At 38.1% G+C, this 24,008-nt stretch overlaps 1 protein-coding gene across 1 annotated transcript; it reads right to left on the reverse strand.

Moving 5' to 3' along the window:
* LOC107744029 (protein Wnt-5b-like) lies at positions 1–24,008 on the reverse strand. Its single transcript, XM_016557502.1, has 6 exons — positions 23,982–24,008; positions 9,154–9,284; positions 8,337–8,584; positions 4,098–4,324; positions 3,976–4,014; positions 1–459 (listed from the first exon to the last, which is right to left on the reverse strand). Exons 2-6 carry the CDS (start codon positions 9,243–9,245, stop codon positions 1–3), a joined length of 1,065 nt encoding a protein of 354 aa, XP_016412988.1. The 5' UTR covers positions 9,246–9,284; positions 23,982–24,008.

A 24,008-nucleotide genomic window follows, 5' to 3' on the forward strand; every position in this document is an offset into this window, starting at 1 on the left:
CTACTTGCACACAAACTGGTCTACGAGCGACGTGCAGCGCTTGCACTTGACGTAGCAGCACCAGTGGAACTTGCAGTGGCAGCGCTCGTGTTTGTAGGTCTTGAACTGGTCGTAACCGCGACCGCAGCACATGAGCTCGCAGCCGTCCATGCCCTCCGAGGTCTTGTTGCACAGGCGCCCCTGGGTGCCCAGAGAGCCGGTGGTCTCGTTACGCAGGCAGTAGTCCGGGCTGGGGTCGATGTACACCAGGTCCTCACTCGTCGGGGGGTTAAAGCGGTTGTTGACCAGCTCCAGCTTGCCTCGTCGGTTGATGCGCATGGCGGCGCCACTGTCGTATTTCTCTTTCAGGAACTCTCCCACACGACGGAAGTCAGCCAGCTGGAGCCAACAGGTTTTCAGGCTGCACGAGCCGGAGACTCCGTGACACTTGCATGCAACATTGGCCAGGTTGTACACTGCCTGTGAGTGGAGAACGAATTAGAAGTGTTGATAGAATGTTTCATGACAATATTACTTGAAAACAACAATCAGCAACAGTTGAAGCATAATTTTTTTTCCCAGCATGATCAACACAAAGGCACAAATACCAAAACTTTTCATAACAGGACTAAATAAGCTTTAACAGATTGTTTTTATATTGTAATATTGTTTTAGTTACACAAATAAGCACTAAATAAATAAATATTGCCCAAATCCTGCCTTTTTATTATTTCAACTTTTTAATCTAGTTATGGTAAAATGATCAAACTGGCTACTGTAGATATTGTCTAAACTGTAAGAAAGCTAGTTTGGAAGTATCAGCAGGAAAAGGCAGAAAATTATAAACTAGTCAATAATATTTTGCAATATATGTCATAATTCCCACCCAAAAAAATTGTTGATGAATTTATGTCTCTTGTTTCCAGTGTAATTTTTTTTCTTTGCAAAGAAAACTTAAAAACTATATGAAAATAAGGGGGAAAAATTTTGATGTCTGAAATAATGAACATTATGATAAATAATATTTTTGTAAACATTTTAAAATAAATATTAAACAAGAAAAATAGAAATGTAAACATATTTTTAAAAGTAGATGTGTGAGAAATAAATAATAAATATTTGTAATAAACAAAACATTAATAAACGTAATTTACACACATATATATATATATATAGGACAGTGAGAGAAACTGTGAATGATAAGAGTTGAGCTATTACTTTTACTTTTTTTACATGATTGGAAGCAATCATCTGGAACAACCTAGCAACTACATAGCTTTATCGCTATTGTTTTTTTTAAATTTAATGAAATAATTTTCTTTAGGTAGCACAACAGTAGTACTATAAACAGCTGCAAACTAAATCTTGATGGAACAACGGTGCCCTCTAGAGGCTAAATTTGTTCAATGCACCAGTCCGTTTGAACCTGGTGGGGCCTCCTGAGGCCTTTGAGTTTACGGTCCCTTTACAAACAGAGAGCCGCAGTGAGAGCATTTGGAGAACAATGGGATGAATAGTCATTCTGTTCTAGAACACACAGAGAGCCCTGAGACTACTGACAGCAGACTTCCTGCTGATTAAATTCACTGAAACCCCCAGCTGAATCAATAAAGAAGCGCTCGACATATTGTCGTACTAAACTAACGGCCGTTCTTCCCTTTCCTTTTTAATTATTTAACATGTAACATTAACAGACTATTACTTTTCATTAACTGCCCACAACGGGGTGTACCGAATGTGTCGCATCTCACCGACAAACACAAAAACAAGCTAATGAGTACAACGTCTGGGCTCAATCAAGTTTGGATGGCCAGCGTGGGTATTTCCGCCCTGGCTTGTGACCTGTCTTGTTTGCTGTGTCTGTTTAGTGTCCCGAACGAGGGAACATTAAAGGCATTTCTCTCTCTGTTTCTCTGTCATTTAAGCCCAGGCAGTGCTCCTCCCTTTAACACCTCACGTGAGAACATTTAACGGTCGTCTCTTGAGGATGTGCTGCCCTGCCACGACTCTTCAACCCCCCTCCGGTGGCAGCTGTTTAAGCCCCCTCAATTTTACCTGCTCGCACACAGACATTAAGGGGAGTTCCAACACCTTTCAAGTCTCTGTCATCACCAGCCCTACCTGCATACCTGTCTGCAATCCAGAAACAACACACACACACACACTTTCCCACATCACGCAAGCCATTCTCGGCTATTTACAATCTTGCGTGTCAAGCGGCAGTTCTGCTACCTCATCCAAATGATCTCACACAAAAGGGTTTTTGAGCATTTCTATGCAACATGTGCGCCCAACTGAAACTGTGTTCACATAAAAGCTGCCATTTCGCTCTTTTATTCGTCCTCACTTTCATCTATCTCCTTTTCGCGCCCCTCCTTTTCTCTCTTTATTCTCTTTTTGCCCCAAGTGACCAAGGTGTGATGGATAGACAGGCTCTTCGGTGCGTGGAAGGGACACGCATGCGGTGCTGTGCACAATGGAGCACGCTCAGACAGGGTCAGGGTCGGCTGCTGGGCGGGGTCGGGGCGGAGTGTGGAGACGGCAAACAACCATCCCTGGAGGTGTAGAGATAAGAGACGCGGGACGGGAAAAAGAATCTAAAGTAAACAAATAGAAATCTCTCTGAGCTATGCTAAGAAAATGTAGCAGTTTTCAAGGTCACAACAATGTATCTGTGGTAATGATACGTTGCAATACTGTCCTCAGAGGTAAAAATTATTATTAATTTACTATTTAATTATCAAGCAAATTTTACTTATTTGCTTATTAATTTTACTTTAACTTTTTAATGTTTATCCATTAAATTATAGTCTTTACACTAAAAAAAAGTAGGATTTACTTGAAAAAAAAATCACTCAGTAATTGCTAGAACATTTCACAAATAATTGAATTCAACGTGAAATTTTTAAGTAGAAAGACTGAAATAAAACTTTCTAGTAAAACATACCCAATAATCCCTGTTTTATGTATAACTTTGAAAAAATAAACTATCATTCTTTTACAGTTAAGCATAATTTTGTTATGATTTGTTTACAATGTACATAACTGGTGTTTGCTGTTGCTAGTTGATTATTTTTATTTTAGTTTAGTTTAGTTTAGTTTAATTTTTAGTTTAGTTGCCCAGATTTCAGCTTCTTAAACAGTCTTGAAGAAGTTCTCATGTATGCTGGACACTTGTTAGCTGCTTTTCCTTCACTATTCAGTCTAAACTCATCTGTTTTTGTGTAGTTTTGTAAATAACTTCATTTTATTCCAATCCTATTTGCCAGCAAACCAATTTCAGGCACTTAATAATATGTCTTCAGATCATAAGTTTAATAAGATCATAAGAAACATCACTCTTGACTGGTTGCATAGATAAAAAACAAGAGAAGTATATGGTACATCCTCATTTAGATAGCCAAGTAAACATGCGTGTCTGTGAATACAAAAGCATTCAAACATTAGTAATGCAGATAAATTCACTGAATGAGGGAGACCGAAAGCCTTACCAGTGTATTAAAATGCGTTACGCCTACATGTGTGTGAGTGAGTAATAAATTGCTTTAGATTAAGGCGTGTGTGTGTTTATCTCCGCTGCACTTGATTTAGAATGAAAGACAGACAGAAGCAGGTGATCTTTATAAAGGGTGTAGGCCTCCTCTCTGGGTACAGTCTGGGTCACAGGCCTTTGTGACCCACAGGGCTGGAACCACACGCAACATCTTTCACTATACCCTTTCATCCCCCCACCTGCCCCGACTCCACACCGAGGGGCATCCGATACGCTTCTGTCGCCTCCACAAAAGCCCACCAAGACTAAGCCTTTCCAAGCAAGACAAATCTCCGGCAAACAGGCCCCGCAGAAAGGGAACGCCAGGGAGGCGGGAGTCTCGAGGGTCACACCACACCTTCAAATCCACCTCCACCAAAAAAGCAGGTGCCAATAACTCAAAAAAGAACAGAAAGGATTCAATTGAGGGTGGTCGAGATATAATTTCGCCCTCATGCACGTACAGAACCCATCCAGACCTTGACCTCCTCACCTCTGGGAACCTCCAGGAGAAGAGCCAGGGATCATCTCAGATGTGCCATGACTCCAGAAAAGAGGCCCTCTCTTCTGTAAACACTTTAAATACACTCATCTTCTCTAAGACAAACATACGCGGCTGAGCTCTGCGCACGACAAGCACCCACATCGGCAGGCAAATGGACTTTTTATGAGGCCGCTTCGTTTTAAAAGCACTCAAATAACTGAGGGGAAAGAGGATGGGATTTGGGTGGTATGACAAAGCGTGGGACTCGCAAAGGGACGGAGGAACGCATTCCAGCTTGATGGCGTGTTTTGGCAGGATGTGGTGACATTCTGCAGTGCGTTCTATGAGAGGGTTTTATGCCCACCTGAACGTGGCAGGGGGGCCAGAGTTTGTTGGAGCCAGACACACACACTCACATAGTTGGAAACGCTCCAATAATCCCTCCACCGTATAGCTGTTCTATAAAACAGCGAGAAGTCATTCAACAAGAAAATGCGCAGTGTCAGAATGTTCCTGACTAAACATATTTGCCACACATCACCTTATAAAACAAACACACACGCACAAAAAAAAAATTTGTTCTGGCATTGACTACTCCATTAAATTAATCAAAGGAACATTGGATGGCAATCTGAGCTACATGCTGAATGACTGAAACATGGAATGGTTTAGCAGTCCCATCATCCCTGGTGGCGCTTTGACTTCCTGACTCCCAACAGAGTCTCCAAGGGTGCTAGCCTTTGCATGGGCGCCATTTGGTCACTTCCATTAAATTAGCTCTCTCCCTAGCCTGTAATCTAAATGAAGAGATGCCACAGACTAGCTATTTTTATATAAACCCAAAGTTAAAGTCTTGATGACTGACTAATCATCCAACAACCGACTAATCAGGTAAACAAGCTTTTTTTCCAGATGTGTGCATGCTGCTAGACAGCCAGTTTTACTTACATCTAAGCCTTTTATCCAAAGCAACTTTTATCAGTTCGCATTCTTTGGGAAACAACCCATTGAAATTGTTGAAAAAAAAAAACTTGAAATTTATCAACTTTAAAACACAGCGAGACGGATGTCTTCGGCCATTGCATCATTTCTCACGCTGTTTTTGAGTGTCCTGCCACAAGGATTACGCTTTTAGGATTCATTTCCATCAAGATAAAAATGTGCCTTCAGAACCCTCCATTCATTTCCATTCTGTTACACTTGGTCTAGCTGATTTTGTCTTATGAAAAGTAACACATCTAATCAGAGTCAGGTGAATCAAGCAGCTTTTTGTAGGTCAACAATCTTAATGAATTTGATGAGATTTGAGGAAATCTCATCAAATTCCCAATCGCATGGATTCCTATTAAACTGCCTGGATTTAACCTGCGAAAACTCACCAAACAATGGCAAATGTGAATGGATCTTAACTATAAAGGGCTTCCTTAAGACAAATTAACTGACTAGTTGTTCAGGCAACTCACTGACCAGTCAGCTGTGAAAATATGTTACTGCACATCCCCTAAAAAAGTTAAATATAATTACTACAGGCCACACACTAACCCCACCCCTTAAAAATGATGAATCATTTTACCTTTGAGAACATCTGCAAAGGAAAATTTTGTCAGATTTACCTAACTTCTAACAGTAATTACAATTGTGGACCCAAAGTATAGCTAAGCAAACACATTCACTCAACAACAGAGGAGGATGAGGTAACTGTGTTTGTTATTGTGTTTGTGGTGATCTGCAGGAGACATAAGGGCTGCCTTCGGTTTATTCACACACAAACATATCTAAAGCTGTGTTTATCCGTTTAAGTGTACATCTGGGCTCTTATTTCTCAATATCACAATAGAGGTTGCAACAGTTGTGATTCATTCCCTACACACTGAAGAAACACACCTTAACCAAACCAATGCACTGTAGACTCTTGCACAAAATTAAATTAGGTGGATCATGGTTGATTTAAAGCCCACAGAATGGGTCAAGATATACTGTGGAGATGCTTGTTTACTATCCAATCATTTCCATCTATCAGTAGATCATTGACTGACGTGTGTGTTTATTTCCTCACCATTCTCCCGGCTTCATTGTTCTGACACACACACACTCACACACACATAATTAGGAAACAGACAACATTCCACCGGCTGCAAATCACTTTGTTAAATCATCCACAACTCTTCAGTACACTATTTTTCTTGATTATTCACTTAGGAAGGCAAAGAGTAAAACAACTTGTTTCCAGAACCCCACAGATGGTAACAATCTTTTTGGTAAGCCCTACAGTGAGAGATAAGATTATCAGAAACGTGTGCATGTACATAGACAGCACTGATTCATTGTTCCATTGTTATATACAGTATATCTCAATGGATATATATTGAAATGCAAGCGAAAAAAGAACTGACAGGTTATCCAGTGTTGGTACACTTGATATGAGGCATATGATAACCCGCAAAGCTTTCCTGCCAAAGAGGCGCTAGGTTTATAAAAATTTGTGCTCTTTTTCGCATCTGTTGTGCATGTGTTACCTGAGTTTTCCCCCATCTATTAAGCCATCTGGAATGCAGATTTCACATACCTCAACAGCACAGGCAATACAGTTAATAGCGTTTAACGTTTAAAAGCTGTTTAAACATGTTAAAAAGTGCTGGTACAACGATATTTAGAGATAAGCACTTTGTATCAATGCTCAGCGACACAGTAATTATGAGAGGAATTTTGTCAAACAAAACGTTTTTTTAACGCCAGGCCCTGAGAATTCCTTTTTAATGATCCGGCCTTCCTCAATGCCTTAATGAAAGTGAACTTGCCCCTGACTAGACGGACCACAAGTAACTGTTTTGTGTATTAAAAAGCACAAAAATATAAGACAGGAGCATGAAGCTTATAATGTTAATGATTCACTCCACACTTGTCAATTTTACAATAATTGATTTTATGGGTCAGAGTTTCAACTCTATTTTTAACATTTAAAAATATAGATAAAATTACTTATTTTTATAGCTATACTGTAGAGTAAAGTTTAGATAGATAGATAGATAGATAATTCGTTGCCGGTTTCACAGCATCAAACACACAAAGCGGCGCGTGTAAACGGGTGTGTACCTGCATTCCAGAGATGCGCCTATTGAATTTGGAGGGCCACTTTTATTGGCCTTTGGTGCACAGACTTCAAATAGAGTCCCGGATATCCCGACTCTGTGTCATCGTGTCATTGCATTTCAAAAGCGACGCTGGACAATGGCCCGACTAACACCTCAATATAAACCTCGCGATTGACTGCAAATAAGTCCCGTGCTATTTGGGGGGCATGAGAGGGGGCATGTCGCGTCTTACACCTTGTTTCACTGCTGAGCGGAACTAACACTCAATTGTGGCAAAGAGCGCCGTTTTCTGTGAGAGATCGACACGCAAACGAGCATGCATTCGATTTAAGTAGCCTACACGCTGCTTACAGGCTACATGAAAGACTGACACTATCTAGGGAAACTTTCTTTATTTAAATATACTGTATAAAAGATCTGAACGAATGCAAACATGCATGCATAAACTAATATAGAGCACCCATTATTTTAAATAAACAATGTTATATGAAAATCACAAAACTGATGTCAAGAGCACAGCGCTTAAATCTCACGCGGAGCTGTTCAGTGCATGCTGAGCACGCACCATTAACAGTTTACATGTAGACTACCACAACTAAACAAAACAGTACAATTATCAAAAAAGTTTGGAAAAGTATGCATTTATATGCGTTATTTATTTTTAATGCATTTTAAAATTGCCCAGTTGCTCAATAAAAAGTTGCAAACAAAGTACCATAATAGGCCTACTGGCCTATTGTTCCATTTAAACTAAAAATACTTGTGAATCAATAAGTTGGCTGAAAATGAAAAAGAGTCTTTATTTTGATAAATGTGACTACTGCTATGTTCACATGAATTGTGATCATGAAATTGAATTGTGATCATGAAAAAAACATTAAAAAACAATAATAGACCCTTAAACAATATATCTACCAAATATGGCAGATGTACATATATGTTTTATCAATTCTTTTTATGCAGCTTTGACACAGATATCATCTTTCAGATAGGCAAACTAGAATTAAACAGCCGGTAATGTGACTATTTACACCAGCCACATGAAATCAAGAACTTAATTAATAGTTGACAACTCTGAACAAAATACATTAACTATTTGTAGGCCCTTCTAATTCAAAATTACACTGTGGTCTGAAATATCAAAGCAGGCATGCATTCAAAAGCTGCATGCTTTATTGTTGTGCAGTTAATCAATTTAGATACTTGTTTTGAATGCATATACATTGTAAGCATCATCACAGTGACTCACCTATCTGCATGACTCGGCCGAACACGGATGTGTTGTCCACCGTGCTACAGTTCCATCGCCTCTGCTTGAACTGATACTGACACTCCTTGATGCCCGTCTTTGCGCCCTCTCCGATATAAACCATATGGTCCTGATAGAGTTGGCAGAGCTTCCTCTGACCCTGAGACAGGCCCGTCAGCTGGCTGCACAGAGGCTGTGCCCCAATGATGTACATCTCCGGTCTCTGGATGGGGTTCATGGCTAATGACCTTAGAAAGTAAGACCAAAGCACCGACCATCAGCCAAAAACAGTGTATACTTGAATATGCACAACTAACCTACAGCGTACATGACACACAGTCATTATTTATAGTGTAAAACTTCATTAGGCTATACTTATGTGGAGTAAGTATGTTAAGTAAGTAAGCTGTGTTTTTTTTTGGAGAACGCAATAAAATATAGTAGCAAGAATTGTTTTGTCACTAAGTCAAACTCTAAACCTGTTATTCACTGCAATAATCATGAACCAGTTTAATTTCAAGCAAATTCATTGTTTGTGACATTAAGTTAAGGATTGCATGGCATAAATGGTGTCCGTAACCTATTATCAAATTGAAAACTGTTGGAAAAACCTGTTGTCCTCAGGACATGTTGCCTTGAATGCCCTTATTTACAAACAGTTTGACCATTTGTTGCTCAAGGTAAATATTGTGACAAAGCCTCCACATTTGTTCTCAGCTAATAGTTTTCTTATGCATTGTTTCATCCTTCACAAACACGTTTAACTCGATATGATATTCTTTAGAAATATAGATATGTAACTCAGATCTGATCTTACCACCATGAGGTGGCGACCACCAGCAGCCGAGAGTTGCAGACGATGAGGGTCACTGCCAAAAGTAGGTGTCCTTGGTTCATTCTCACATCCATCCTTTCTCGTCCAAGAAATGGAAACGTGAAGAGCCTCCTCTGGGGAAACATTTAGGAAATGATAGTAATCCACTTGGAGGAGCTGCTTCCTTTAGTAACTTAAAAAAAAAAAGTACAGTGCCTCTGAATCCCCTCAATTTCGCCCCAGCTCAGTTTTAAACACCAGCTGTGAGTAAAACACCTAGGTGACCTGAGGCACTAACGGAGTCTGACATCTGTTAAGAATGTTCTTTTCAAACTCCGCTTTATAAAACAGAACGAAAGTGGATGTCGGTGCGTTATGGATATAAGCGGCACGTGGATGGAAGTTAAAACGAACGAAGAAAAAGACATAAGTGCAACTATGTGGTGATGGTCCAAATTCTCTCCCCCTCTGTCTCTGCCGGTTCTCTCGATATGAACTAACACCGCTGCGCTCCGATGGCACAACATAACCCTCCTTCCTTCTGCTCGCACTTCTCCGCACCCCCTTCGTTTTAACGCGGATACAATGGAGAGGAGGAGGAGCGCGAGGGGAGCCGAGGAACTGGTGAGGAATTTGGGGAGGCCAAACAACACAAGAGGGCAGCAGATGAGAATCCGATTCGTAGCAGAGCTTTGATTCTCCGGTGCGCAAGAGCGCGTTTTGCACTCTTTGTAAATTATGACATAGCGCATGTATTAAGAGGAGCTTGAGATACTCGCGGAGCATTTCTATGAAAATGAAAAAGTCAAAAGTTCACAGAGGGAGATGGAATAAAAGAGTTAACGGCTTGGAAAATATCATTCTTCCATCAAAGTTCACATGCGTATAATCTCCATTCTTTTTAGCTCTATAGTTTACCGCAATAAATCCGAACAAAGGGGAAACAAAAAAAATCCCGGTTTGACATGAGGAATAAAAGCCACGCATGTGATCTTAGACAGTTCAACTCCTGCTACCCTCTAAATCACTTTGCACATAAAAGTCGCAGTTGCATTGAACGCACTTGGGCATGAGATATCCACTCACACTTCAGGAACCAAGACTTAAACCGTGCTATAATGTGGGGAAAGTTTGATCATCACACCCTTTTTAGACGAATTTACAGCTGATAACCAACATTGCAGACATAAACAGCCACATTGCACCCTATCCTTCAGAAGTGCGGTGTAAGGAATGCAAATACAATGAGTGTTTTACAGCTCCAGACACTTGGAGAGGTAAGGGAATTGTAGAGAGCCCTGTGCCATTCCAGCATCACCCCCACACTTCTCTTTTGAGTGCCGTCCTACAGACATGTCAGAATTGGTGTGAGAGACGCCACTCAATTTCCGAGCAGTCTGTGCATGATAAAGGGCCTCTCCGGACCCTTTCATCTCCTCTAATCCACACGCCCAGCCATCACCTTTACGCCTCCCATCGCAGACCTGGGCTCGTCTCCATGTCCCTCCCTCACTCTGGAACCCTGGCGCACAGTGAGCAATAAACTCTATGTATTTTACTTTGCACTATGCGGAGTTTATAATTACTGTATCGTTACTGTACTCATGTGGTTTCTTCAGTTTTTGTAAATACAATACCAAAATCAACGTGTATAAGAATTTCAAATACTAGGATTTATTGGACAATGATTAGGAAAACTGTATAAAAAAAATAAAATAATGTCTAATAGATTGGCTTATTTTTAAGCATGGTGTGGTTAGTGGTTAAGTTGAGTTCACATTCATTAGTAGTAAATGCTGTTTGCTCCCCCCGGTGCACTGATTAAGTAATTACAACACACTGAGAATCTAAAATAAAAATAAAATAATATAAAATAAACCATAGACTGTAATCTTTATTACACCGACCAAAATGTACTGTACTGTTTAAAAATAAGTTCCCAAACTCTTAAAAAATAAAGGTTCCAAAAAGGGGGTTTTCACAGCAATGCCATAGAAGAACCATATTTGGTTCCCCAAAGAACCTTTCTGTGAACAGAAAAAAAAATGTAATTCCTAGTGTGAAGAACATTAAAAAAAATCGAAAGAACCTTTTTTCACTATAAAGGACCTTTTGTGGAATGGAAAGATTTCACGGATGTTAAAGGTTCTTCATGGAACCACAGATGCCAATAAAGAACCTTTATTCTTAAGGGTTTATGAAACGAAAGGCCAAAAATAGACCTAATACATTTAACTAATGAAAACTGGATTGCATTTTTAAAATAATTATATTCTGTAAGCTTTCGCGTTAATTGTTAATCAGAAAACACAAAATAAAATTACATTGCAATTGACAAAATAAACAAAGATTTTCTCAAGTCATTTTGAATTAAAAAAACTACCAAATGTGTAAATGTAGCTACATAATAATGATAACAAAACAACAACAACTATTATTATTATTTATTTTAAAAATAGTCAATTTCTAATGCACACTTTGCATTCACAATTGAAAGTCTTGACTCTGTTACTGCATCTTATCACATGGTGGCGCACTTTAGCAAGAAATGAACAGAGACAGTAAAACTAGCAATTACATTTTCTCACGAGGTCTATGCAATCGCAGCGCAACCCTTCGCAATGCTAGTGTAATACATGACTGATGCCTCATGCTTATCAGTATGCATTAAGCTCTTTGTAGGTGCTAAGAAAAATATGCATACAAATTTTTTTTGCGTTGCCAGAGCTCGTGCATAAACACCACTGCCTGTGATTTTATTTTATTTTTAAAGAGTCCTGTGAGGTCTTTTGAATTAAGAGCCACTTCTATCCTCTCCAGGAGGTCACCTCTGACTGTGACCAATAAAACCTGTAAAAGCAGCTGAGTCTTATAGATAAGTGTGCTTACATATATCACATATGCATTGCTTATACATTACTCGCTCTGCCTGAAACTTGTGCAAATAATGCACATTTCAATGTGACCTTAAATGGGCACGTTCTCTCTCTGTCGGTCTATTCTATGCCATCTGTGCCGCTGCCAGCTATGGTTGGTAAATGATGACATCACTGGCACGCATGAATAGAATCCGAGCATCCAGCTTCTGCTGGGTTTCAGAATCTGGATGCTGTCTTCATACAGGCTTTGCAGATTTGTACAGACTTATATTAGCAGAGTGGTTGCCAGTGCTGGCAGATCGGTTAGACAATGAAAATTCTGTCATCGTTTACTCACACTCATGTCATCCTAACCCGTATTATTTTCTTGCTTGCATGGAAGAGAAAACAAGATGTTTAACATGTTAGCGCTGCTCCTTTCCATACAATGAAAATGGACCATCAAGCTCCAATGATAACAAAATGACCATAAAGCATCATGATGCCTCATGCTTATCAGTATGCATTAAGGTCTTTGTAGGTGCTAAGAAAAATATGCATACAAATTTTTTTTGCGTTGCCAGAGCTCGTGCATAAACACCACTGCCTGTGATTTTATTTTATTTTTAAAGAGTCCTGTGAGGTCTTTTGAATTAAGAGCCACTTCTATCCTCTCCAGGAGGTCACCTCAGACTGTGACCAATAAAACCTGTAAAAGCAGCTGAGTCTTATAGATAAGTGTGCTTACATATATCACATATGCATTGCTTATACATTACTCGCTCTGCCTGAAACTTGTGCAAATAATGCACATTTCAATGTGACCTTAAATGGGCACGTTCTCTCTCTGTCGGTCTATTCTATGCCATCTGTGCCGCTGCCAGCTATGGTTGGTAAATGATGACATCACTGGCACGCATGAATAGAATCCGAGCATCCAGCTTCTGCTGGGTTTCAGAATCTGGATGCTGTCTTCATACAGGCTTTGCAGATTTGTACAGACTTATATTAGCAGAGTGGTTGCCAGTGCTGGCAGATCGGTTAGACAATGAAAATTCTGTCATCGTTTACTCACACTCATGTCATCCTAACCCGTATTATTTTCTTGCTTGCATGGAAGAGAAAACAAGATGTTTAACATGTTAGCGCTGCTCCTTTCCATACAATGAAAATGGACCATCAAGCTCCAATGATAACAAAATGACCATAAAGCATCATTAAAGTAGACTTCTGTGCTATTTTCCAAGTTTTCAAAAGTATTAAAAAAACTGCACTATTAAAAATAAAGGTTCCAATACAGGGTTTTTGTTGCAATGCCACAGAAGAACCACTCTTGATCCCTAAAGAACTTTTCAGTTCTTAAAAGAACCATTTTTTTTCTTAATGTAAATATAAGAAAAGAAAAAATCTAAAGAAACTTTTTCCACTATAAAGAACCTTTTGTCGAATGGAATGGCTCCATGGCTGATAAAGTTCTTCATCGAACCATAGATGCCAATAAAGGAACATTTATTTTTAAGAGTGTATGAGGAGAAGACCAAATTTTTGAACAAATTTGACCACATTATTGAGCAAATGTGCATATTCAAACCATAATATATAAGCATTGAGAGCTCATTTTGGTTTTGTTCCTCACACAAAGCTATCGTATGACATTGTCTATATTGTAAATAACCTTTTTCTACTATAAAGAACCTTCTGTTGAATGGAAAGTTTCCATGGATGTTAAAGGTTCTTAATGAAACCATAGATGCCAGAAAAAAGCAAACCGTCCTTTTTAAGACTATTTGAGGAGAAGACCACATTTTTGAGCAAATTTGACCACACAATTGACCAAATAAGCTTTGAGGTTGATTTTGTTGCCAATGAATACCAATAAAGAATCTTTATGTTTAAGAGTGTATGAGAAGACAAATTTTTGACCAAATACGACCACATTATTGACCAAATGTGCACATTCAAACTGCACAAATAAGCTTTGAGAGCTCATTTTGGTTTTGTTTCGCACACAAAGCTATGGTATGACTCCATCTGCTATTGTTAAAGAGCCTAGTCACCATTCACTTTCAATGAAATAGCAGGGTGAACATTCTGCTTTACGTCTCCTGTTGTGTCCCACAGAAGAATGACAGCTCAGTGTCTGACACAGAACAAGAAAGAAACAGAGGTGAGAGAAGACAAGGAAAACACTGGAGCTGAGCAGACGGTGTGTGTATGTGTGTGTGTGTGAATGTGTGAGTGAGCAAAGATGAAGACAACCTGGCTAAAGCTCAGGAGAGCTCTTGAACTCTGTGATGATCCTCCAGTTACACAACTGTGCTCCGGCGCCAGCGAGAGAGAGACAGAGAGACTGAAAGAGAAAAGATGCCACCCATACCAAAGATCCCGACTAGAATAAAAACAGCCACTAATCAAAACAATCTGCCCAGTGCCTCAGTCTCTGTGCATGCAGAAAAAAATGAAGGCACGGAATAAGGAGTGAAAGCTCTTAATCACACGGCATCAAACAGACATATGCGAAGCAGCTTTCTGGCTGTGAATTCACAGCACTTATAATAACCAAAGTGTTCACAAGTCTGTAGATGTTTCATGCCCCTGTTCCTCCTCCTGTCGCGCTCCCTCTCCTGTTATTCATTCACTCTATTCCAGTCGTTCCCTCTTACTGTTTCTTTCTCTTCCTGTAACTCCACTTAGGACTCTATTATGGCTGTTATGTACGGTGTAAAATAAACTTATAAAAAAGGGAAAAAATTATAAGAAAGGAATATATATATATATTTCTCAGAACTTTTCCCAAGACCACAGTTTGAAAAACACTGCATTATATGATGCATTATGTACTACTGCATATTATAATACAACAATTTTCCCTCTAGAAAGTTAAATTTTATCAGCAAGACAGAGCCTATGTCAAATTAGAATGATATTATTTTGTACTTGTAATAATCCAATCAGATTTTTAAAAGCTCTGGTGACACAGCTATATGAACGCCTACTAGTGACCAACATTACAGCAACTTGGTGATGTAAGAATGAGGCATTTTGACTTTCTATATATATCTATATATTTTTTCTGTCTATTTTATATATATTTTATATTTATTATTTAATTATATTTAATATATTATTTTCATATTTATTATTTATTACCATTTAGATTATATTTAATTTAATCTTTATTCATATTTTATTTTCACTTTTATTCATACTTTTCCTCATATTTTTATTAATATGTTTCTATATCCATACTTTTATATTCAAAACATTAATTTCATAACATTATTTTTTCTAAATATATTAATCTGCCTCAGTAAACGCACGTTTTAAGGGCAATTAAGCTGCTTCAGATGCAGCTTCTGTGCCACATTTTCCTCTCTAAAGCTGGAAGATGACTCATGCACGCTGCTCTCATTGTGAAAGTGAACCCATGTCTCTCTCTCTCCTCCGAGCCCATATGGCTTTCTGCACTGACTGCTCAGGAAACCAGACACAGGCCAAACTGGCCACACATCAGTCACTCTCTCTCTTCTATGACGCACGCGGCCCCTCTCACTCTCTCCTTCCTCCTTCCTCTCCGTCAATTTGTTCCCAGCAAGAAGTCTGATAGGACTTGGTGTAGTGTGGAGAGCCAGCAGGGATCCTGCTATAAAAGCACAGGGGCTGTTAGAGCTACTTTATTCCCTAATAAATAGATGGACGCAGCAGTCAGGGGCCTGTAGCTGTTGGAGAGACCATGTGCCTGCCAGGTTCCTGACGGGATGGTGGGAGTGGGAGAGGGCGCCCTGACAGCCGCTCCTCACCCGGGACGGGTCTAGGGTAAGTCCCCCCAGGGCGGTGGGGGACACAGCACATGTTATAGATTTGAGGGGTGATGGAGTGATGGTACTGGAGGAGTTTGGGTCATATTCTTGTTCTTTCAGCAAACACAAACTGAAATAAGCATCAAATGCATTTATATAAACAACTGATTATAAAAAAACCTGACAATGGAAAAACATGTTTACGTAATATTTTGAAATAAACTTTTAAGATAAAAAATACTATAAAAAATCAGCTCTTCAAAAAACGCTTTAAGGGTTTAGATGCAAATCAATAATAAAAACAATTATTATATAGTTATTATATAGCAACAATTTATGGAAGTCTGTTTCCACCATGGAATAAAAAGACTAAAAAAGGTAATTGCAACTTTATTTCACAATTATGACTTTTTTTCTTGAAATTCTGAGTTTATATTTCAAAATACTGACCTTTTGTTCTTGCAATTATAAGAAGAAAATCAGAATTGTGAGACATAATCATGCAATCGTGAGATGTAAACTCAGAATTCAGAGGAAAACGTCAGAACTGTGAGATGTAAACTCAATATTCTGTGAAAGTCAAAGTTTCTAGATATAAACTATAAAATATAAACACGAAATTGCAAGGAAAAAAGTCAGAATTCCGAGTATATATTTCACAACTCTGACTTTGTTTTTCTCAGAATTGCGAGTTTATGTCTCAATTCTGTGTTTATATTGTGCAATTCTGACTTTTTCTCAGAATTACAAGAAACAAAGTCTAAACTGTGAGATAAACTCAGAATTGCAAGAGAAAAATTACCTTTTTACCTTGCAATTACCTTTTTTTATTTTTTTTATTCTGTGCCGGAAACAGGTTTGCATAACAATGAATATTCAGAATCAGAATCAGAATCAGAAGAGCTTTATTACCAAGTATGTTTACACACACAAGGAATTTGACTTGACGACAGGAGCTTCCAGTGTATGAATAAGCTAAGACCTATGTATGTAATGGGCAAAAATCTAACTGCGATCGAGTTCTGCTTAAACCATTTATGACCTTTCCCTCATGAAAGCACACATTTTTAGGCATGTACATGACCTTACATGCTGTCAGCTTATTAAGCATAATCAGTGCAACATCATGCATGTCAGCGCACTCACTGATCGCTGATCAAAAATCAGCTCATTAAAAACCCACGTTTTACAGGTTTACATGCAAAGTAATAAAACAACATCACAAGAAAACCATGTTTACATTAGATACATTTGAAAATGACTGGGTATTTCTTTCCATTAGAATATAAAATACACAGTCAGACTGAATACAGTGACCAAATGTGGTCTTTGCATTCGAAGCAAAAGTCCAATTTGGTTTTGCGTAAACCGCTTATGACCTTTTCCTGATAAATTCTCACAAGCATGGCTTAGCATGTCTTACTAAGCACAATCGATTAAATTGCGTAAACAAACATACTCACTGATGATCTACATCTACTTCCATCTTTGATCAAAACAGCAAGATTACACTAGAGGTTTTACCATATTAAGTACTACTAAAAAAACATGTTACATCCCATATCTAATCATAAGATTGCTTGTGAGAGATATGTGATTCAGGACGTGGTTGCAAGTGACTGCACCCATAGTCCTGCTCACTCATTACTGTGCTTTTGAGCAATGCACTTAAGCCCAGGATCCAACAGTCACAATTAGAGTATTGTCAGATGCATTGGGTGAAAAGGCATTGATTAAATGGTAAAAAGCTTGCCAACTAAAAGGCTTGATCCTGTTTTTGGGGTCAAACAAGTCAATGGATGCACTTTGCTCATCTGACACTGGATGAATCGGTCTCGAGTCTGAGTATACAGGCCAGTTTCGTATATGATGCTGCTTTCTTCATCTCCTTTTCTTTCGCTCTATGTCTCGCACTCTTATCTGAGTAGAGTATGGGGGCGCTCATTCTCTCCCCAGGCAGCCTAGAGGCCGCCGCCAGCCTGGGCACAGTGCCCACTTCAGTCCTGGCACGCTGACAGGCCGCTGGCTGCCAGTCCTCCTGTGCTGCCCTAGAGAGTCCGATCCATTCCCTACTACCTCCTCCTCTCCTCCCTTTCCTCAGCCACTAACTCATAAAGATAGTGAAAAAGATAACTGATATAATAGTTATTCAACTGATTTAAGTTGCAAGATGTAGATGAATATTTTCTTGTATGGTTTTATTTATTTATTTTTACATTCTTATTTACTATGTAAATAAATAAATACAAGAAAAATCTAGGGTGACGTCCTCTTTTCCTGGACATGTTCTGGCTGGGATTTCTAAATTGCCTAAAATGTCCGGGTTTTGGCTTTTATTCCCTATTGACATGTTCTCCAAAGTCCTCATATATTACATGTATGCATATTTCCAATGCTTTGGCCGTTCTCTGTAGATCCCACCTTCTCGCACACCACCATTGGTCGATTATGCACAATGCCTGCTCGCTTGGTCAAACTACTTTTCAGTCTTTACCTTCAGCATGTATGCAAACAATAGGAAAACAAAGCAAATAGCTGGACATTTGATGTAATTTAGAAATCCCGTGCAGGAACCCTAGTTACCCTAGTTAATCAAACTTACACCAAAAATGCGGTTTTGTGAACAGATAGACGGAGGTACAGAAATGCTCTGCAGCACTGCTTATACATGAGCACACATGCCGAGGGAAAGGAAAGAGGACAAGTCCTCAAACGTGACCACACATACAAACACGCTGGCTTGAAGCAGGCAGCTGGAGGGTGGAGAGGTCGGAGTCTCCACAGTCTCGGCCTGATTAAAACTCCCAGCACTGCCTCTCACTCCCCCTGGATTGATTAACCTGACCTGTATCGGATCAACCCCTCGGGACGCAAGCGCAGCCCACTTTCCTGAAGTGGATGAGAGGAACAGCAACGGGGTGGGAGGGGGCAAGAGAGGTGGAAAGGAGAGACACAGAACGGGAGATGGGCAAAAATGGACCATGCAGGAAGAGAAGGAGAACAAACCAGGCCAGACTTGCAGGTCAGCACATCAGCGGTTGTTCTGTGTTCAAGTTCTGTGTTTCCAGCCCTAAATGTTTAAAACTTCTGTTTCCTCTATCAAACACAATACACCTTCTTGTAATGTTTAATTCAAATGCAAACAATGCATTTCTGCGAGAATGTATCAATTATTAAGGTTTTCATTATTGTTATTATGAGGGCAGCACAGCTGCTCGGTGCGCTGTCAGCAGACGGCTGTCTCTGAGTCCCAGCACTGAGACAAACAGCTCGGCTTTCTCCACAATCAACACTCTCTAAAAGAGATACTCTCTGACAGCTATGGCGAGATGAACCAAAAAAGAAACGCACACAGATATGCAGTCTTGCAAAAGTATTCAGACTCTTCACTAATGATGTAAATTACAAACCCATTTTTTCTCTGTTGATATTCTTATTTCAAAGCCTGAAACAAAAGACTCCAAAAAAATTACAAAAATATTTAATATTAATTCTGATAAAATAATTATAACATTTCTACAATAATTTAGAAAAAAATATTATATATATATATATATATATATAATTATCTGTCTATCTATCTATCTATCTATCTATCTATATCTTATTTAAATAACCCTTTTATTTTATTTTGTGTAATTTAGACAGATTTCCTTCAGGTCTATTCAGGTAAGTTATTAACATGAGCACTGTAATTTAAAAAATAATAATGTCAGGGATTCTGATTTGGATTAACATCAGATTGGACTAGTTACCTTTTTGTTCTTGAGCTGTTCGAGTAATAATATGGCTTGTCGCTTAGGATTATTCTAGTCTTTTTGGAGATTGAAACAGGCTCTTCTGCCGTATTTCCCTGTATTATTTCCCCCATGATCCATTCTTCTATTTTAACAAGATGCCCAGTGTCTGCTGATGAAAAACAGCCTTCAGCGAGATGCTATCACTAAGCATACTTCACAGTAAATGTGATGTTTTTTGCTGTGTGGGCAGTGTTAGATTTGCACCATACATATTACTTCAGATTTTAGCTGAAAAGTTTCATCTTGGCCTTATCTAACAAGACAAACTTTTCCTGCATCTCAACTGGGTCACAATTATGTTTTTGGCAAAGTCTAGACTTGCTTTCACATGTTTGTCTTTTTGAGTAATCATTTAAATGACTCAGATTTCCTTGTTTGGGGAGGTATTTTGAGAAATTATTACTTCTCGATAATTAAACCAACAATAGGCCACTGGGGCTGTGGCATTACTTTGTACACATTTTCTAAAATGCATTTGCTTTACTTTAACTTCTTTGGAATGCTAATTAGTCTTGATATTCATGGCAGGTTCACAACCTGAATAATGATGCCTTAACTGTGGGGTTTCATCCAGAAAACATGAAAATTACTTTAATGATTCAATGATAAAGGCTAATTGAATCATTAAAGTGCATCTGAAGTGTATCTCAACTGTATCTGAACCAAATACTTTTGCAGACATTTCATTTAGTATTTTTGTTCACATATAATAATAAAACAATGCTACATTAAAGGTTTCAGTGATAATATCACAGTAAAAAAAAATCCACCTACTTCAACTCAAAAACTTAGGTTCAGTTGCTTTTATGTATTGTCAAATTGGCTGTACAAGCAATTCCAACTTAATTATATTAATTATTATATTAAACTGATTTTAAAAATTATATTAAACTGATTTTTAAAAATCGAGTTGAATCTCGTTTAACTTTAAAAATAATTTGATGAGTTAGAGTAATGGGAAAAAATGTTGCCATGATTTCTTAATCTTTCTTTTCCAAGTGAAAAAGATAACACTATACTTGCTTTAAGCCTTTATGTATAATGAATTCATATTATTCACATTATGAAAGGTATTCGTAATGTACACTGCAATGCATTATACATTTTCATAAATAACTGTAACCAAAGTTAAAATGCATTATAATGTTTGTAGATTTATCTGAAATTGAAATTCGTCATGTGTTTGAATGCAATGTACTATCTAAAGGTGTAAATATGAATAGATAAATCTGATCATGTATACATTGTTCATGAGATCCTAAAATGCAATATAAATTGAATTATAAGGCATAATAATGACTTAATTAAAGGCTTCAAGTGTTACCAAAATATATTGTATTAAATTTCACTGTAAAATAAATTGCATAAAATGAAAATAAAAGGGCTTATGTATGATCTACAGTTCGGTAAAATAATCTGGATGATTTATAGGCCTAAATACTTCCGCAAAGCACATTTTCACAGACTTCCCAAAGGTTGAAAACAGTCTCTTGTTGATAAAACAGGCCTCTAATAGCTCATGACCTCAGCGCTGAAGCTTGCATTAACAGTAACCTCTCCTTGTGGGTGCGGGACCTATAACATCTAGCACTGGGTCTCAAAGGCCCCTGATGCTAAGGGCTTTACTCTTTGGGTGGCTGATGTGTGTATATTCTGCCCTTGAGTCACACAGTTGTTTGAAGAACACTTTTCAATGCGTTCCTAGTTCCTCCCTCTCTCCAGGCCTGGACATGCAGCAGACTAATTCAGTCATCTCTCTGTCTGTTTTGCTCTCTCTCTCTGTCTATCTGTTTTGTCTCCTGAAGGTCCCAGGTGGGCAATGTGACCATTGTGCAGCCAAACGACCTGTTATTGTCGGTCATGCTATGAGAGAGAGGCTGACTTTGGTGTTTTTTGTATGTGTTCATGTGTTTTGAACGCACTGCTTTCTGCCCTGTCAGTGTCGCTCCTCTTCAGCACATTAGTCCGTGCTGTTCCCTACGACTGCTTTGATGGTGAGCGCCGCAGGGCTCCGATCTCTGTTTCAGGTTGTAATTACTCTCTGGAGGGGCCTCACCTGGCTGTGGGCTCCAGGCATACAGAGAGAAAGAGAGAGAGAAAGAAAAGGAAAGAAGGTGAAGCTATGAAAAAACAGAAGATGAGAAAGAAAAGGTGAGGGAAAGAGGGTGAAACTTAAAAAATACAGTGGGGCCAAGAGTCTGAGAAAAAGTAAAATATAATTAAAAAACGATTTATGTATGTATGTCTCTGTGTATAAATATGTCTCTTTTGCTCACCAATGCTGCATTTATTTGATAAAATATACAGCAAAACTGTAATATTGTAAAGCATTACTTTAATTTAAAAGAACTGTTTTTTATTTCAATATATGTTTTTAATATATATTTTAAAATGTAATTTATTCCTGTGATGGCAATGCTGAATTTTTAGCTTTTTAGATTACATATTTAGATTATTATTAAAAATAATATAAAGAACAAAAAAACATAAAATAATATTTTTTATTAATTATTAAATTATATTAATATATTATATATTTTTATTAATATATTCTACATTATTATTCAATTATATAATATAATAATTTATTAATATATTGTATGTATTTATAGCATATATTATTTTTAGATTTTATATTAGTTTAGATTAATTACTATTAGATTATTATTAAATTGTAATTAACATATTCTACTATTTTTACGTCACTGAAATTCATGTTAATTTTCAATTATATTTTTCATGTCTATTGGTATAATATGTAAATAAAAATGTTGCATTTTAAAATTATACAAGAACATAGAAGCAGACGGTTGGACTCATGCATATAAAACCAATACAGTTTTACATTATAATAATATATCATACATTTTATGTGTGTGTATATATATATATATATATACATATATATATATACATACATATTATTTTTAGATTTTATATTATTTTCGATTATATATTTAGATTATTATTAGATTATTATTAGGTTGAAATTAATGTTAATTTTACTATTTGATTTGTCAGTGTTAGAATTGGTAATTGAAAATGTTAGATTGTTATAATTTGTAATTAAAAATGTTTGTAATTAAAAATGCTACATTTTAAAATTAGAAAAGAATGTAGAAGCATTTTCACTAGCAGTCTCCGACTTTTGGACTGTATATATAAACCAATACAGTTTTATATCTATGAAAAATGCAAACAACACTATCACTTGCCTTCTACATCACACTACATATTGCTGCATTTCTGTAGCGGCAGCATCAAAGATTCACACTCTGATAGACAAACTTTGCAGCAGAAAGCAAACCTCAGTCCATCATGCTGTCTATAGAGGAAAAGTGCACGAATATGACACATACAGAGCAAAGAATTCAAATGTTATGGGAAAATAAAGGACTTTTTAAAGGACTCATTTTGTAGCAGTAGCAGTATTACCATTACAATGCATTATGCAGGGAGAGTATTACATCATCGCCTGTTCTTTACACAGACACCGAGAGCATCGGCTTCCTGGAGTTTCCCCTGTAGTACCCCAACGGGGTTGCAGCTCCTAGGGAGATTCGACCTGATTTGAATAGAGTAACGTAGCTTCCCTTGCCGTAGAAGAAACTGTTGTCTGATTTCATGAAAAGCCCATTCAGCTAGCTGGATGTATGCGAGCAATTGTGCAAGTTACATCCGCCAAAATCTCTCCTCAAACTGCCACCGCTTGCAAAACAAAAAAGCAGATTGGAGTCATACACGATTCCGTGAAGGAGCTGAGCGAGAGAGAGAGAAACTACAAAGTAGCCTAAAATCTATTCATGAGGTGTCAGCTTTCAACAGCATGTTGACACATGCCTACATCTCCTAGGAAACGGTTGCCCCAAGCGCAGTTATCAGCGCAGTTCTGTGGCATGCAATTATCCAATTATCTCCCTCCCCTGAATCAGCACATCAAATCACATGACAGATCTTTTTTTTCTTGTTTTCTTTTTTTTGCAAGGTCCTACAACACCTTCTCATTTGCATGTAGCACTTGTCCTTCCAGTTCTCACTGTTTCTCAGCTTCATTTTCACTTTCCTTCGCCGCAATCTTTTGTTTCTCTTCCACTTTAGATCAGAACATCCTTATATGCTTTCCGTTTCACCATCTATTTTGCGTTCACTTGGTGCAATTTAGCTAGAATGATCATAAACTGTTAAATAAATAGCGCCGTCACTCTGCAGCGAGTGCGTCTTTTTTAATAGTTAGCTTTCGCCTGCTTTCTAAATCAATCCCCTCCCTTTCCTTTCTCGCTCGTCCCCTCCTCCCTCTCTCTCTGCTTATTTCCAGGAGCAGCTTGAGTCCTGCTTTTGGCTCTGCAGGCCTGCTTTGAGAGTCTCTGACTCACAGCAGTGCAGTTCTGGAGCAGCCCTCC

The sequence above is a fragment of the Sinocyclocheilus rhinocerous genome, unplaced genomic scaffold (assembly GCF_001515625.1).
Source record: "Sinocyclocheilus rhinocerous isolate Xijiao unplaced genomic scaffold, SAMN03320098_v1.1 scaffold551, whole genome shotgun sequence".
In the NCBI taxonomy this organism is placed as follows: Eukaryota; Metazoa; Chordata; class Actinopteri; order Cypriniformes; family Cyprinidae; genus Sinocyclocheilus; species Sinocyclocheilus rhinocerous.